General features: G+C 37.7%; 1 protein-coding gene across 1 annotated transcript in view; it reads right to left on the bottom strand.

Annotated features, from left to right (window-relative positions):
* Positions 1-2,822: 2,822 nt before the first annotated feature.
* The window catches only part of DARS1 (aspartyl-tRNA synthetase 1), a 41,988-nt gene continuing 28,522 nt past the window's right edge, over positions 2,823-16,288 (bottom strand). The window contains exons 8-16 of the mRNA XM_075429761.1: positions 13,167-13,278; positions 11,048-11,182; positions 9,810-9,957; positions 8,761-8,907; positions 7,700-7,742; positions 6,928-7,008; positions 6,228-6,339; positions 5,190-5,261; positions 2,823-3,482 (exon numbers count right to left, since the gene is read on the bottom strand). Of these exons, the coding sequence (XP_075285876.1) occupies positions 3,391-3,482; positions 5,190-5,261; positions 6,228-6,339; positions 6,928-7,008; positions 7,700-7,742; positions 8,761-8,907; positions 9,810-9,957; positions 11,048-11,182; positions 13,167-13,278 (942 nt within the window). The 3' untranslated portion in view covers positions 2,823-3,390. The remainder of the gene's footprint in view (positions 3,483-5,189; positions 5,262-6,227; positions 6,340-6,927; positions 7,009-7,699; positions 7,743-8,760; positions 8,908-9,809; positions 9,958-11,047; positions 11,183-13,166; positions 13,279-16,288) is intronic.

Below are 16,288 nucleotides of genomic sequence, written 5' to 3'. Positions count from 1 at the left end.
GCGCAAGCACAAGTTGGTTGTGAGACTTATTTTAAAAGAAATAATAATTCACCCTAGATAACTTCTGCTAGTTTTTCATAATTTCTTTCTACCAGAAAAACCCCCAATCTACCCCAGATATGAATGCAGATAATGATAATACCCAAAGAAGGAATAGTAAATAGTTGAGCTATGTAATATGTTTGGACAGGTTGTGTACTCTAGATATGGCTGTCAGCAAAACCTGCTTTTTTTTTTCCAGGCTCTCTCTCTTTGGCGCACAAGAAGGTGCTGAAAGGGGACCCGTCGCTGGCTGCAGGGTGTACGGCAGCGGTCAGGCAGGTGCATGGGGTGCAGGCTAACACTGGATTCCTATGGCCTGAACGAGACCATGCCACCGTGTGGGATGTGCTGCAACCCCAGTCTGAACTGGAGTCCGAGGCAGCCGAGCGGTGTGCCACCACGGAGACCACGTTCTCCTCCATCCCTTGGGCAGCAGAGTGCAGGCCTCAGTTTACGCTCATGCGGAGGGCTGCCCTGGGGTGGGAGCACCACGTTTTCCTGCTTGGACTCCTTCCCCTGTCCCGCTGGGGGGCAGGGAGCGAGCAGCTGTGTGGTGCTTGGCTGCCCACCCAGCTCTAGCCCCAGCTGGCGTGCGCAGCCGTGGGGAACCAGTCCTGCTCTTTGCTTCCCAAAGCACAGCCCGAGCCCTCCTTCCTGCTGCGTGGATTCAGAGAGCGCAGTGAGCACAGGTGTGTTTCCACAGGAAAATGGTGTAGTTCAACTGCAAAAGCAAACTGAAGCTTGGTGGTGTTTGTTTTGAGCAGATGACTCCCTGGCTATTCCTTACCAACATCCTTTTTAGTTCCTTAGTTAAAAAAAAATTGCACGATTGTAATTACCGTCTGTATATCGGGAAAGAAAACATTTTAACCGGTGGAGAAGCAGCAGCAATGGGGACTCCATGTAAAATGCTAAACTTCCTGCAAGTTATTGGAAATAAAGCACTATACAGGTTTGACTTTTCCAGGACTACCAAACCAGAGTCACTACCTATCAAAGCAACATAAAGTTCTGAAATTACTATTTGCATGGTTTCAAAGAAAGTAAGTTCTAACAATGCACAGCTCCCACTGAAGTACCCTGTTATGATGACACTCAGGACAAACGCATTTTGCATTTTGATTTATGGTCATAATTATTTTCAGTTAGCTAAGAAAAAAATGCATGAATGGATTCTGCATACAAAGGAATCAGGGTCTCCATCCAGAATTTTCGTTCTTGTGCAGCTCCCATGAATAAATCAAACTACACCATGAGCTCAAATGACTCTTAACAGAATTGGGATAAGCACAGTTACCGCAATGTATGCATAAAACTTGCTGCCAAATCTAGAGCAAGCAACATAGTTCTCAGAATATTTTTTTGTTGTTGTTGTTGGCATGAAATCTAAGTCAGTAATTTTACTCCTTATTAGAAGAATGCGCTTCTGTTGTGGAATACATTACAAGTTCCATATGAACAAAAGTAATTAAATTAAATTCATTCCAGTTGGCTTAGCTGAATCAACAACTGTTTTGAAACTTGGATTCATCAGTAATAAGTCTGTGATGATAAGCTGTGTTTATAATCCACTTAGCTTTGTAAAGTACAACTGGGTACGCTGTCAGATTTTAAAGTTAATAATTTGGGGAAAATTCCATGGTAAATTACTTACAGCAGACTCATAAACAAAGCTGCAAAGTATGTTATTTCTTGAATTGTGTGACTTCTAAACAAAGTTTAACTTCTACATTTCCAGTACTTTAGAAAACAATCATACTAAAGGTCAGTTAGGTAATGGAGAACTCGTCACAAAACATTAAAATTAAGTCTTGTTCAATGGCAGATGCAAAAGATGATTTGCCCTTTTGTAAAATTCTACACAATTTACACACAGCCTCACTGACCTTTTTGTAGCATAACCAGTATGTGACTTCTCTGACATTTAAAAATCAAGGTAGCAACAATAACATGGACTGTCTAAACCATAGCTCCTACTGAAAGCTCTTTATCACGTAAAATGTTAAGCAAAAATTAAGTCGGGAATTACAAATATACATGAATATTAGAGTACCTATTGCAGTGCCCCAGTAAGGGATTTAATCCTTTGCTCTTTGGCATCCACACTTAAAAAATGTTTTAAATTCAAAAACAACTACCAGATGCAGTCCATTAAAGGAAGTTTCAAATACGCAGGTTCCTCTCCAAATGCGGGCACATCCTTTGGGTTGGGAGGAGGAGGAAGAGAAGTAGCTTTGCCCATCACTGCAAACTGAGGAGGTTCAAGTAGATGATTCATTTGAGAAGAAGGATGTCTAGAAAGAATTTCAGAAGTACTCTTGACTTACAGAAACACCCAGTTTCTCTAAATGTGCAACAGTTGCACCGTTCACCGCATTTACAAATGAAAAGAACCGTGAAATAGCTTGGCTTGCTAAGGAAAGCAAAGCAAATAATGTAACAGACACATGAAATCCTTGGTGATTTGTTTGTTACTCTAGAGGCTGGGTCAGGCAGGAAAACACATGACCTGCTCTCAAACTCACCATCCATTTATTTTCTGAGAATATTCTGTATCCCTTGTATATTCCGTGAGTGTGTGTGACCTTTTATCCATTCTCAAATAGTAACATAAAATAAAGAATGGGCCTATGGCTTGTATACAGCTTTTAAAAAAAAAAGTGGGGGGGAGAAGATAAAAAGAAAATAAATTTAAGCTTTAGGCAGTTACTGCATCATTAAAAAAACCAAAAGAACCCTCACTAATTCATTATTATCAAAGCAAGAAACAGAGACAGATATTGTATCTAATTCACTTTGACAGATTTATTGCAATCCATTTTCACAATTTCATATGAAGACTTGTTGTTAAGCATGTTGTTGTTCTCACCTGCTTCTCTACCTGACACTCATATAAATTAACAATTGGCTGGTTTCCTCCTGATTTTTAAATTGTAAGCGTCCAGTTATTTTAGCTTTAGGCCAATTCTGTTCTTTAGAATATGCAGTCTTGCTGACATAAGTTAAAAATGCAGAATTTTTATTGCATAATTTATCAAAATGTTTAGAAATATGATACAATTTAATGTGATGCTAGAACACTAACTCAACGTATCACATTTTCATTAAAAATGTCCACAATTGCCAATACAAAGAGTCTTGAACTGTTAAAATATTTTCTTGTAAATAAACAGCTACAGATAAAAAAAATTATTGTGGCACTTCAGTAAATTAAATGTTGTTTTTTGTCTTTTTTATTGCATATTATAATACTCAAATCAATACAGGTTCATCAGTAGCAGGGGATATGCTTGCCATGGTATCGTATTTGCAGAGCAAATCAGCTCAAACTTTCAAAAGCCGCTCATGTTACGGTGTCAGTCGTTTGGGGTCCCGTGGGAACATGGAGGTCTGACGCACGTTGTGCAGCCCTAGGTACAGCATGGTTACTCTTTCCAGCCCTACGACAAATGAAAAAAACCCATCAGTATAGTCAGTCTTGTGTTCAAAACTCTTAAGCAGCCCTAGGTACTTTATACCTGCAGCCAGCCTCAGGCAGTGGTGTGAGCACAGGCTGAGGAGTGTGTATTAGCACATCTCGACACAGAAAGGAGCTAGAACCAGAAATGAGGGGTTTTACAGTGGCCCCTGCCGTCATACAGGCTTCCTTTGGAACAGGCATCAATAAGCAATGGTACTAGAGACTCCACCCTGCTCTGAATCACTTCGACCTTCAAGACGCTGCAGAAAACTGAAATGGGAGGTGGGTAATCAGGAGAACTGTATTTTGAGTACAGTCCACACCAGTCTGAACAGCTTCAGAGTAAGAGACACCAAGTGCCACAAGGAACTACAGTAAAAACCTACAGCTGGGGAATTTTATCCCAAACCCTCCACAGAACAAAAATGGAGATTCAGCAACACATACCCGTGTAACTATCTGCTATCTTTACAATTATAAACATTTCCACCGATCATTGTGGTTTTTCTTCCTGAAATCTTTGAGTTTATGTGTGTACTGTGGAACATGGAAAGACTCCCTAATCCATGGGGCTCCATATGCACCCCAGCCATGCTGAGATGAAACCCAGATGCATGCTAGTTTTCACACACTGCCCTCCTATGCTAAGGTTTCCATCTGAAACAGCTAGAAACCAGCGTTAATTCTCACAGCATCTCCTGTTTGGCTGGTACTTGGCCTGACCTCTGGGATGTGCCATGTGGAGCATTGACTCTGCAGAACAGATGTAGCTTCAGCTGCCTTGATGTCCAAGCTGACTGGCCTAAATGATTTTAGATCGTCTGCAAAGGCTGCAGCTCCTCTGCTCACAAGTAGCGCAAGATCATTGCCGCTTATGTCTTGTAGGTATTTTGAAACGGTCATCTCAATAACATATCACAGATCTAATGCATTTACTGAAGGCACGCTTTGGAAGTTGTTCTGAGAACATGCTGAGAATGTACTAAATATACTTTACAAAAGGCAAATGCCGAAAGACTGACTCAAAGAAACCACTGTGTTTATTGATCAGGACCTACAAGTGTCCTATTTCCATACGCATGAACAGATTTCATCCTGCTAATGAAAGCAATGTGCATAACTAACTTGTTATCATTAAGATGCCTAAAACCTACCTTTTTTTCATTTTAACATGTAACATGTTCACACCCACAACACGAAGCCTCAGTACCTTTGGCTGAAACAATCAGCACCAGCCCAATCGATCAGTGACATTCAGTCAAATCACTGAATGAGACAGAAGCAATCACCTATTTCTCCTCACTGCAGAACACCTTCATCAAATGCACTAAGACACTGGTGGCTCGTGGTGTTAGCAGGCTATGATAAATCCATACATAATACAGCATTTTCTTGCTTCCTTACATTTTCCTCATTGGTCAAATTTGAAAGTGATGTGCTTGGCTAGTAAATTGGCATTTTTTCTAGTGATGACCTATTTTTTAAACTTGCTATTAATATTTTGCCTATTTATTTTATGATGATCCTTACGTTTTAGCTTCTCTCCTTAAATTCTCTAGGCTAAACAGCCCCACACATTTACCTAACAAGGCTACTGTTCTGAATTTTATATTGAACCCTCCTTGAGACTGAGCAGTTTAAATCAAGCTCAGGCTGACACAAACCAAAATAGAATACAGATACTTACCTATTCCGCCCCCTGCGTGTGGAGGTGCACCAAAACGAAAGGAGTCGATATAAGCCTTTATTTTCTCCAGATCTAGAGAGGAAAAAGATACATTTCTCACCTACTTAATGAACCCCAAGCCAAAGATACAACTGACTAGAGAACCGCAAACACAACAGAAAATCTACCAATTTAACTTACAAACTAACATTTGGTTTTATGCATTAAATATATAAATTATCCAGGACTATGTAGAAATCATGACTGTAACAGTTTTGGTTTATAATTTTGTTAATAACTTAATCAGGGAAGAAATTCTAGAATTGAGTAAGAGTAAGGCCCAACTGTTCAATGTAACTTGTGGGAAATGGTGACTTCTTGAATAAACTGCAGTGAGAAAGCAAAGATTTAGTAACTATTTTTCCATCTTGCTACAGTGGGAGCTACTCCTTTTTGGCTACTGCTACCTGCCGCTCCACTTTGCCACCACTTTGCCATTCACTGAAAGCACAGTTTTAATCTACATTTTACTCTCCTGATCTCCACCTAATTTACTCTTTTACCCTTCTACTATCAACTGGTCTTGTCCCTGCTGAGTCTTTTTTTTTATTATTCTTATTATATTTCCACCAATGGGCACTTCTTCCTTATTTGCTCTCAGTTCAAGATTTAAAAAGGACAGCCAACGAAGACTCTGCCAGAGCACTCTATCAAAAGTATGTGGGGGTACAGAGAGGCACGACTGAATGAGACTTGTTTGTCTACCCTCATTCTGTTGAAGGTATTTCGTGCATTACATTCTCTCTGAAGTCCTCATAAACAATTCATTTTCACTGAGGTGTTGCTGGGAAACTAACTAGTTTCTTAACACCATCACTCTAGATTAAAATGGTTAAACAGAACTAGATGGATTAACTTTAGAAATGAAACAGTACTGTGATTTTAGCACTACTGCCATGTAACAAGCTCTGCCCTAAATTCTTCCTCTAAAGGAAACAAATCCAATTATGATTTATTTATATTCCTTTAAATTCAGCTTCATGTTGTTTGACTTCTTACCAATGCCGTGATGCTGGGCTCTTTCTGTCAACAGCTGAGGATCGTGAATTCTCTGAGCTCCAGACAAGATCTCTTCCCCTCTCATGAACATATCGTAAGAGTTCGAGTTTTTCTGGAAAAACAAAGATGACTTTATTTCCTACCTACAGCTGCTCCATCCTTCGATGGCAAATATGCACCTCTCAATAACTTCACTTATGACACCCAAAGTTGCGCAGTAAGAGTGCAGTGTATTTAGAATCTGCCCGGGAATTATAGCCCTTTGGCTCCTCCCATGAGGCTGGAGGGAATTCAAAACCTGAAGTTCATCCACACGTTCTCTGGAAAACGGTTATGCTTGCATGTAATTACCCTGGCTTTAGGAATAAACTGGGGAATTCTAACAATATAAAAATGCCTATTTTCTGTTAAAGTGTCTGTTGTCCTGGAAGCATGTTTTTGCCTCTTTTCAGTTATGGCAGCAGTGCTCTGACCATGGAGCTCTCTCATAATTTTGGCTACATTTCTTTCCTTCTGCTGTGTTTTCACCAGTAAAGAGTAACTGTAAACATTTTACAAGTCATGCAACATTGACCTAATCTCGTTAGCAGAATTTTGATTATAACAGCAGATCATATAAACATACTTTATTTTGTGAAGTTATTCCTACACAGAATAATTTAAACTACGAAAAAAACCCATTGACAACAACAATACTTACAGGGTTTACTGGGTCTGGCATTGTATAAAAAGGCCTTACAGCAAGAGGATATTTGTCAAGAATATAGAAGTCCGTGTCATACTAAAAGAAGGTAATTTAAAACAGTTAGTACAAGAGAAAATGATGTAAAGAACAAATTACAAGAGGAAGACACAACCAGTCAATTTCTGAGATAAAAAAATAACTCCTAGTAACCTTCCACAAATTTGACAGCATTATCTTAAAAAATAAGATATCAGTGAAAGTGGTATATTATTTTTCAGCTTTCCAATACTACTTCTAGAGCAAACTTAGAAATGTTTAGCAGTAAAATGTCTTTCTGTAGTAACACCTACTTTTTTTTTTTTTTTTTTTCCAAAACCCTCATCTTCTCCTATAGGTTTAGTTAGAATCTGATTTGGTTTGTTTTGGTTTTTTTAATTATCCTAAGAACTGGTTTTGGTACATACTATCCTGTTTGGTGTACTCAGTATAAACACATGATAGAAATACACAAGATTGAAAATGGTTTGAAACAGCTCATTAAAGATAAAGACAAAACTGTCCGTAGATTCACTGAGCACTAGCAAAATGGGAATGCAGTCAGACAATTAAAAAATGCTTATGCTAATCACAAACTCTTCGCAACTTCTGCATGTTCTGAGATACCCTATTCTCAATCGATGTGTAAAAAGTCTTTTTACATGAAGTAGGCATTTATACCAACCCAGTGACTCCATGGCATCAGGCCTCAGATTCAATGACAAATTTATTTTTCTAAAACAATTGTTACCTTTTCCTTTACCAGGCGTCCCAGGAGCTTTTCATTAGGTGTGCTGAAAAAGATTATCACCATTAAAATTAAGTGATTTAAATTTGTACTGATCATATACTTCATAAACCTAAAAAGATTTCAAGCTACAGATCTGCTTCACCCTGTCCTTTAGAAAATCTAGTACTTGTTGCTGAATGTTTTGGACTGTGCAAACAGAAATATCAGAAATAAAGTATATTTATTTCTGTTCCTAAATATTTCGTATTGGTCCTAGATATCCCTTAAATTAACTGATACCTAAAGATATTCTTGCTCTTAATATAACTACTTCTTAGTCACCATATTCTGATTACTAAAGAATTATGTGCTCTATTTCCTCTTGGCACATACTTTGTGCAGCCATTTCTTCTTAGGCACAGTGAGAAACACCATAAGCAGTTGCTGAGGAATTATTTTGCTCTATCAAACTCTTACGATTGAAACTTCTTTGACATACAGATCATTTAAGTGTAAAAACACACATTATCCTAATGGTACTGGATATATTATGGGAAAGAACAGAAATGTTTTAATCTATTAAGCGTCTTTAGGAAAGTTTATATCTAATCAGTTAATTAAACCCGTGTTTCAGTAAATCAACGGGAATGCAATCATGACTGCTTAATCATTTTCCTGAGAGGTGGAAAGACAAAATGGGAAGGTGTTACTAAAAAGAAAGACCTTAAGACTGAAAAATCTTTTTGTTTAATCCTATTCCAAGACATGTACCAATTCACATGAAGGAAGACAACTGTTAGAAAAACAAATGCTTCTTATCCTTAGAAGGGTCATGTTACTCTCACTTTATGTTGTAAGTTATTTTCTATTGGATTACACAGTTTGTACATATAGTCTACGTTAAAAGAAAGGACTATTTTCATATCCATTCATTTATTTGTCAGAAGATCTGGATATGAGTTCAGTTTATACCTCTAAAAGCTTGCAGTTCCTTCTTAAAGGCCGTCAGTTGCAGAGTACAAAACTGACACTTTACTACCACTTTCACAAGACTCTGACACATTTCTGTACTGCCAAAGTACCTCAGATCTTCTTCATCACCCATCTCAACACCAGCTTCTTTAAGCATGGCCACAGCTTCACGGTATTCCAGCCTCAGAGTTGGCTCCAAAAACTTAAATGGCTCACATGGGAACTGTTTGTTCACTGTCTGAATTTCAGTTTGGAATCTACATGCGAGGAAACAAGAACAAAGCAAAATAAGAAACAATCGGGAAATGCACTCTGCTTGCAGCTATGATTTTGCAACGGCAATACAATTTTGCCACAAGAGGTCCCTCTTGCAACATAAAAAAGTGTTTTGAAGTCACTTCTGGAGAAACTCTGTACTATCCTAATGAAATGTTTCGTGCAAGTTAATGCATCTAATGATATACATGCTAAATTTTCACAGTAAAGACACTGAGAAATCATCTCTTTGATTTGTAACATTTACCTGGGTTGTTCTTTGATTTGAGTAATATCCTATTTCAAATATAAAATAGAAATTTCCCTCTGGACAGATGAAAAGATTTGCATATCTGCTGGCAAGATAGTCTAATTTGTAAATAAATGAAAACCACTTCCTAAACTTCTGGCCTGGCTTTTTAATGAGTTAAGACTGTGAATAATGGAAAATAATCTTTGCTGCTTTCATGTCAGAGATGCAGGTTGTTATAATAAATCTGAATCAGAAAAACTTTATTAGATGGTAAACATCAAGATTAATTTAAAAGTAGAACAATCAGTCTACCTGTAGTGGCACAAAAAGAAGGACGTTTTATACTAATGATGGATCATTTCTGTTAGGAAGTCCATCCAACAGTAAACAAGTTTTCTTAGTGCAAACTAGCATACTCCAGCAGATGCAATTAGGGCTAGACAGTTCACTGGCCTATGGCTTGAGTGAACTTTAAAAGTCAGGCACAAAGAAATAGTTAAAGAGCAAAGCAAAAATGCTTGTTTTGAAGTTCTGCTGTAAATCAGACTACTAATGATTATCTGACAAGCTGAGGATAAAACGCTTACCCATTCCACACCACAGTGCAAGAGATCTCAAAGTTGCTCATGAAACAGAAAATGCTCCCATTACCTTTCCTGAAGTCCCTTGAATATCTGCACCAAGGTATCTGCAATCTCATCTACCACTTCATGATAGTGATAGTTAAAAGCCATTTCAATATCCAGACCAACAAACTCAGTCAGGTGTCTGTGTGTATTGGAGTCCTCAGCTCTAAATACTGTAAAATTAAACAACAGAAATTCTAACTGACCTGAAATTATCATTCCATTTTGAAAAATAACACTGACAATCAATCACATCAGCACTTGGATCAGGCAGACAATCCTGTCTTTAGACATGACAATTCTCACTGAAAAATAAAACAAAAACTAGCTGCCTCAAAGCATCATTTATAACAGTGACAGCGTTATTGTAGCTGTGGTGCTCAAAGGATACAAGACTTATAGAGAGGCAATATCTCGTCAGACCAACAGACAGAAGTGGAAAAAACAGACAAGCTTTCTGGCACACAAGAACTTTCAGATTTGAAAACTGCCTTTTTCAGAGGAAATGGACTTGTGCACGTGTGTGTGTTCTGCGTTTTTTTTTTTCAGATATATAAGTCTAATATAAACATGTCTTCCTATAAACCATGACTCATTTGTTAGTAATTAACAAGAAATTTAACATCTTCTGAATTACTTGCATCTTTTTTGTATTTTATAAGCTGTTACTGACTTGTTTGCTGGCATTTCCAGCTTATGTATCTTTAAACCTGAGACTGGAAATTATTAATTTTTGATTATTTACTGACAGCCCAGTTAAAAGTATGCATTTTCTAAATAAAGTTGTTTGGTACATACACAAAAGCAAGAGATAAGCATATGTCAATATGCAATCTGAAGTACATAAAACGTAGCTTGCCTACTTTAACTGCTTACTACTGGGCAACTGAAGACAACCAGGCAATGACCGGGCACGGGTAATAGGAAACTATGACTTCAGTAATCACAATGTTGTTCCACGTTTTACTAACTTCATAATCTCATCAATTTCCAGTGCAAATCTATTCTTTCTCCTCACAGAACAGCAGGCACTGGAAAAGAGTACTCCACCCTTAATTTCAGCATTTTAGTTTTGTTCCAGCAACTTCTCTGTCAACTTTACCCTCTTTAGTCACCCCAACTGAAATTTGTGTTTGATAAGTGAAACTATACTAAGTGAAACCATTCAAAACTTGCAGTGTGCGTGTTATCTTACTTGTACCACAGCAGCTAAAAGCCATCACTGCACACTTCACACTTTGGATAAACCAACACTTTTCTCACCTGGCCCAACGCAAAAAACCTTTTCGAAGTCAGCACATATACACATCTGCTTGTACAGCTGTGGGGACTGAGCCAGGTAGGCACTGCTTTTGAAGTATGATACAGTAAACACATTGGCTCCTCCTTCACTGGCAGCTGAAAAGCAAATGCTTGCAGTAATTATTAAAATAAAAATGTAAAAAAAATAAATCAGAGCTAGAATGATAGGCTAATGGTCTTACATTTACAGATCAGAAGATTTTTTCTTCAGAGCATATTAGAGGAAAAAGATATATTTGCATCCATTAATGCTAAGGGAAGTTTTGCAGCTCAGGACTGTCACACATTGTCTTGCAAATCTGCAAATTTAGTTGAGGTAGTTCACAATGTTACTATTCCCAGCTGTCCTTCACCTTAAGGGAGTGAACAGCAGAGAACGCATGTTTGTACCACCACATCTACTTGCAACCCAACATTCCTGTGGAAACCAATCTTTATCAGTGACGTAGGCTTCCAGAGGTTAACTACAGAGGCCGAGATGAAAGTGCATATCCTGTTTTGCCAGGACAATCCTCTCTAACTGAGGGCATAAATATCTCTCAGAGCCAAAATTGGATTTACCAGAGGCCATCTGCCAAAGGTATAAAGCTTTTTCTCAGTTTGAGGCAGTTTTCATAGAAGGTTACACAGAGAGAGCAGGAACCAAGAACACACGCATTTGAAACCCTCACTGCAAACTGCCTACCAGAATGATCAGCCGAGTCACTCAACCTTTCCATTTCCCAGTGTGTGATACGAGAGTTATAGTTGCCTAACTTGCTAACAAAAGCATGCTAGAGTGAAAGATTAGTTAATAATCTTTGAAAAGTTCTAATGTCAAGATAACTCTAGGTGAAGTACTGATTATTATCATTAACCATTCCACTGAGATTAATGTTTCTCTCTTTTATTACCTCTACTCCCACTGAAACGGTTTCAGTGAATATTTACAGGTATTTTTGAATACAGGTAACTTCTAAAATCTCAAATCTTAGAACAGCTATGATATTTAAATTTGAAGTTTAGTAAGGATTGCATTGACTTAACCTAGTTATTTTTACAAAAGATGATCTCATTTAAACAATAGGATGCTTGCTTGCTTGCTTTCAATGGTACACTGCACAGTAAGAATAGCACACTTCCTGAGAGGTCCTAAATAAACTACTTGGGAGTCTTTAGTACTTCATGCTGCTTCAACTGTCTCCGTAGGAAAAAAGTTATCTAATCTTACAGTTCAACGACACTTTCCATGTTGAAAGAATAGTTGCTTACATGTATTTTGTTAAAAAGCCCTTTTTTTAATCTCAAGAGCTGTCTTCAAAAATATAAATACAGAAATATAAAGTTCAGTAGGCAAAATGTATGCACACAATGAATTCACATACAATACAAATATTATTACAAATATTCTGCCCTACATTTTCCATGCCATATATCTTGGTGACATCAACAAAACCTCAAAGAACACTAATCAGATGGAAGACAGACATCCATCAGTAAATCAAGTCATTTGACTTTTGAAAACAATACAGCAGATCAGCAACAGAACTAGAAGCAAAATCTACATTTCCAGACTTTTAGTTGGGCTGAAGCTGTCATGCCACACTTTCAGAAAAATGATCTACCGCCTTCTATTCAGCCATATGCTTATTGCTGAAGAAGAGACATATTGTATATAATGGCATTATCTTTTATACCATGATATGTTGTAACTTCTTTATGACGGAAGCTGCTTTTAATCTAAATTAGAGTGGGTGGTTTTTTTGATACTGGGAATGGAACTGGCAGTGCTCAACCCTGAGAACACTGATTTGAAGTACAATGCATATCATCAGACATCTCTATTTAACCGAATTAAAATGCACTGCAGAGTACATAAATCAGGTATATATAATATTTGTCTTGTCATTCTTTTAATATCCGAAGTCAGGAGAAAACTAAAGAACAACTTTGATATCTGCTAGAAGAAGTTTGCTACGTTGCATCTAAATTAGAAGTTTGTATTTTTAAAATAAAAACTTACTAAATTTTTTGGCAGATAGGTACATTGAGCAACTGTAAAAGAAGCAGACCTGTAGCTGCTGGATCACATATACAATACCTGAAATGATTTTGGGAGTCTGAATTTCCACAAATCCCTTGCGAATAAGAGTTTCTCGGAAAAGCTGACAAATACCAGACTGAAGGCAAAAGACTGCCTGACTAGTGGAGGTCTATAAGAAGAAGATAAAATAATGAATCCTAAGTTAGTTTTTCCTGACTCTGTTACTTTTTCTGGACAGCTGGAAGGATGAATCTCTTCTCTTAGGAACACTTGATTATTTTATTTGCCTAAACAGAGAAAAGTGCAAATAAGTAACCGTTTATTACACAGAAAGAAACAGCAATGGAAACAAGAGAAACTCCTTATTTCAATTTATGGCATATTCAATTATAAAGGAGGCACTATGGTCAATTCTACATTTAAAGACTCACTGGCTTATGAGATATGCTTCTGCAAATACAGGTTTTATTGTAAGAAATTGAATAAAACCACTAAACCTATTAAAAAGCTTTCAGCACACTGAACTAGAACAGCTGCAGTAATATACAGTGCATGATAAAATCAAAGCCCTCAATTAAGCTAGAAATGTTTGTGTCTATTAAAGGCTATGAAATACAACGTTCTTCACGTAAAAACACAGCCACATGGTAACCATGTACAACACTACCACAAAAACATCCCAAAACCAAGGTCTAAACTCCCTGCATTTAAAACAGACCACATAACACCCGATCACACGAACTGCCGTTCTGTCTTTTCACAATTTACTCCCAAAAGTGCATTTAGCTGAAAACAAAAGTAGATTCAGCTGAAGTGATCATCTTCTTTTTGTTTATGTATGTGACACAGTTCAGCTACTTATCTGGTTAACAAAAACCTACACTGCATGTTCCTGTAACACTCTTGGGCTTAAGCGTGAAGAAAAAAAAAACCCCTAGTGAATGCTGAAAACACTGCAACACGTCAACACTGAACCCATATCTGATTTTGTGCTTGCAGCGTTTAAGACCTGACAGTTAGCAACCTAGAAGCGTATATAAAACCTAACGAACTCTTGCAAACAGCTCAGAGAACAGTTCTTTACGACAATCTGCGTCATAGCACTGTTTACTTCTCCTTTCTGAAAGGTACCCAACTTTTCAGTTAGGGTAAGAGCCTTGTGGGCTTCTTCACATGACTCCTACCAAACCACAAAACAAAAAACCCCCAACCAAAACAAATTATATAAGCACCCAAATTTAGACAGTGAGCCAGCAGACACGTTGAAATAAAGCTACATCCATCATCTCTGTAAGATAAAGATATCACTTTATTGAAAAGCCAAAAGGGAAAAGTGTAATAATATTGCAGAACTGTAGTAATTTGGAGTTATTTGCAATTTTAGCTGACCGATAAAATACCTCAGGAGTGTAAGTGGTTGAGACTAGTAAATAATAGCTAGCAGCTCTCACTGTCTGATAGCATTAACCACAGCCGCTACTCCCACCACTTTCAAAATGAAGGAAATGAGGTTTTGAGCAACAGTTACAAAAGTACCCTCGAACTTTTTCACCTTTTTTTACATGTGTCTCCCAGAATCACACATATGCTAAGACTTTGCCTGAGTTCTGGGCATAATTTGGCAGTGTTACAAAGCACTCGGATGATTCAAAAGGATATTTTATTTTAGTCCCCACCCCCCCTTAACCATCTCCTACTTGGAAGGTGAAAGAGATTCTCCAAGAGATGACAACTTTAACAGTCACATTTGGATTCTCCAATACAGTTTTTGATAAACTAGACAAATTTCTAAAAATGCTAAGAGACAAAATGTGTAACATTTATTTAAAGTGGATAGTAACAATGCCTCCTCTACCCTTCTGATGAACCAACATCAGTTTCATGCCAGAACAGGTAAGAGTGCAGTCCTAAATCATACAGTCCTAGCAAAAAGAAAAATGGTTGCTAAACCCAATCTGACCTAAAAGTGTGCACAGAAACACAGACAGTCAATAAATAACACAGTTCTCCACTAACAATAGTTCGTCAGGTAGTAACTCCTCCTGGCGTTAGTAAGGATGCAGAGCAAAGACTCTTGTCTTCCTAATGTCATCTATGATGATAAATTACGCTTAAAATACAGTATTTATGAAAGCAGCCAAATTCACCCATCTGGACACTGAAGCTTTTATTTAACTACAGACCAAGGAAAGAACGGCAATTCTCCGTGCCTCAAATTAGATCTGACAAGACCACTCTTTCTTCTACCAAATGTAGCTGAGTTTCAGCACCCATTCATTCAGAGACTGCCAAGAAGGACAACTGTCAAGAATTTGTGATGCTGCAGTCTCCTTGTAAGAATTAAACAGCCCAACGAGACATTTGAGATAAGCTCCTGAAGAACTGCAGCTGTCAACGTGCAATGGAGTTAAATGGATGACCTCAAAGTTTTATGTACCACTACGCTTTCCAAAGATTTTTAAAGATGATTCTGTATCTACACATGGATCAAAATTTTTCAGATTTAATTACATCCTTTGCACTGGTATAATGTTTAGGACAAAAAGAGAGGGAATTTATCTGAAGAAAATAATTTAAGCTGTTAGCCTGTCTTTAACTGAGATGCTGGTCTGTATATTACCATGTTTGGCACAACGGTAGGTAACACAGTTACCATTTGAGCTACCACACTTGGGTACAACACAGCACACTAAAGACAGACAGCTGTCAAAATGAGTTGATTTTGACCTTTGCTTTAAAAAAAGATTTTACCACGGCATTCTTCTCCTGTAGTGTTTACTCTAATACAAACTCTTTCACATACATATTGACAAACTATCTTCTCTAAGACTATGATAAAAGCAGTAAACATTCCTTCCAGGGTTAAGCAGAAAAAGAATCATAGAATCATAAAGGTTGGAAAAGCCCTCTAAGATCATCAAGTCCAATCATCAACCCAACACCACCATGCCTGCTAAACCATGTCCTGAAGTGCCATATCTACATGTTTTTAGAACACCTTCAGGGAAGGTGACTCCACCACTTCCCCGGGCAGCCTGTTCCAATGCCTGACCACTCTTTCAGAAACAAACTTGACACCACTTCAATGCTGTTGCACTTAACGGTGTTAATGTTTGAACTCAGTCTGCAGAGTTGATTTTACAGCAAAAGTCATTACTTTTAATAATCATCTTTGTTAC

The sequence above is a fragment of the Opisthocomus hoazin genome, chromosome 9, assembly GCF_030867145.1.
Source record: "Opisthocomus hoazin isolate bOpiHoa1 chromosome 9, bOpiHoa1.hap1, whole genome shotgun sequence".
In the NCBI taxonomy this organism is placed as follows: Eukaryota; Metazoa; Chordata; class Aves; order Opisthocomiformes; family Opisthocomidae; genus Opisthocomus; species Opisthocomus hoazin.
The sequence above is the reverse complement of the archived record's forward strand: the minus strand, read 5'-3'. Positions and strand labels throughout refer to the sequence as shown.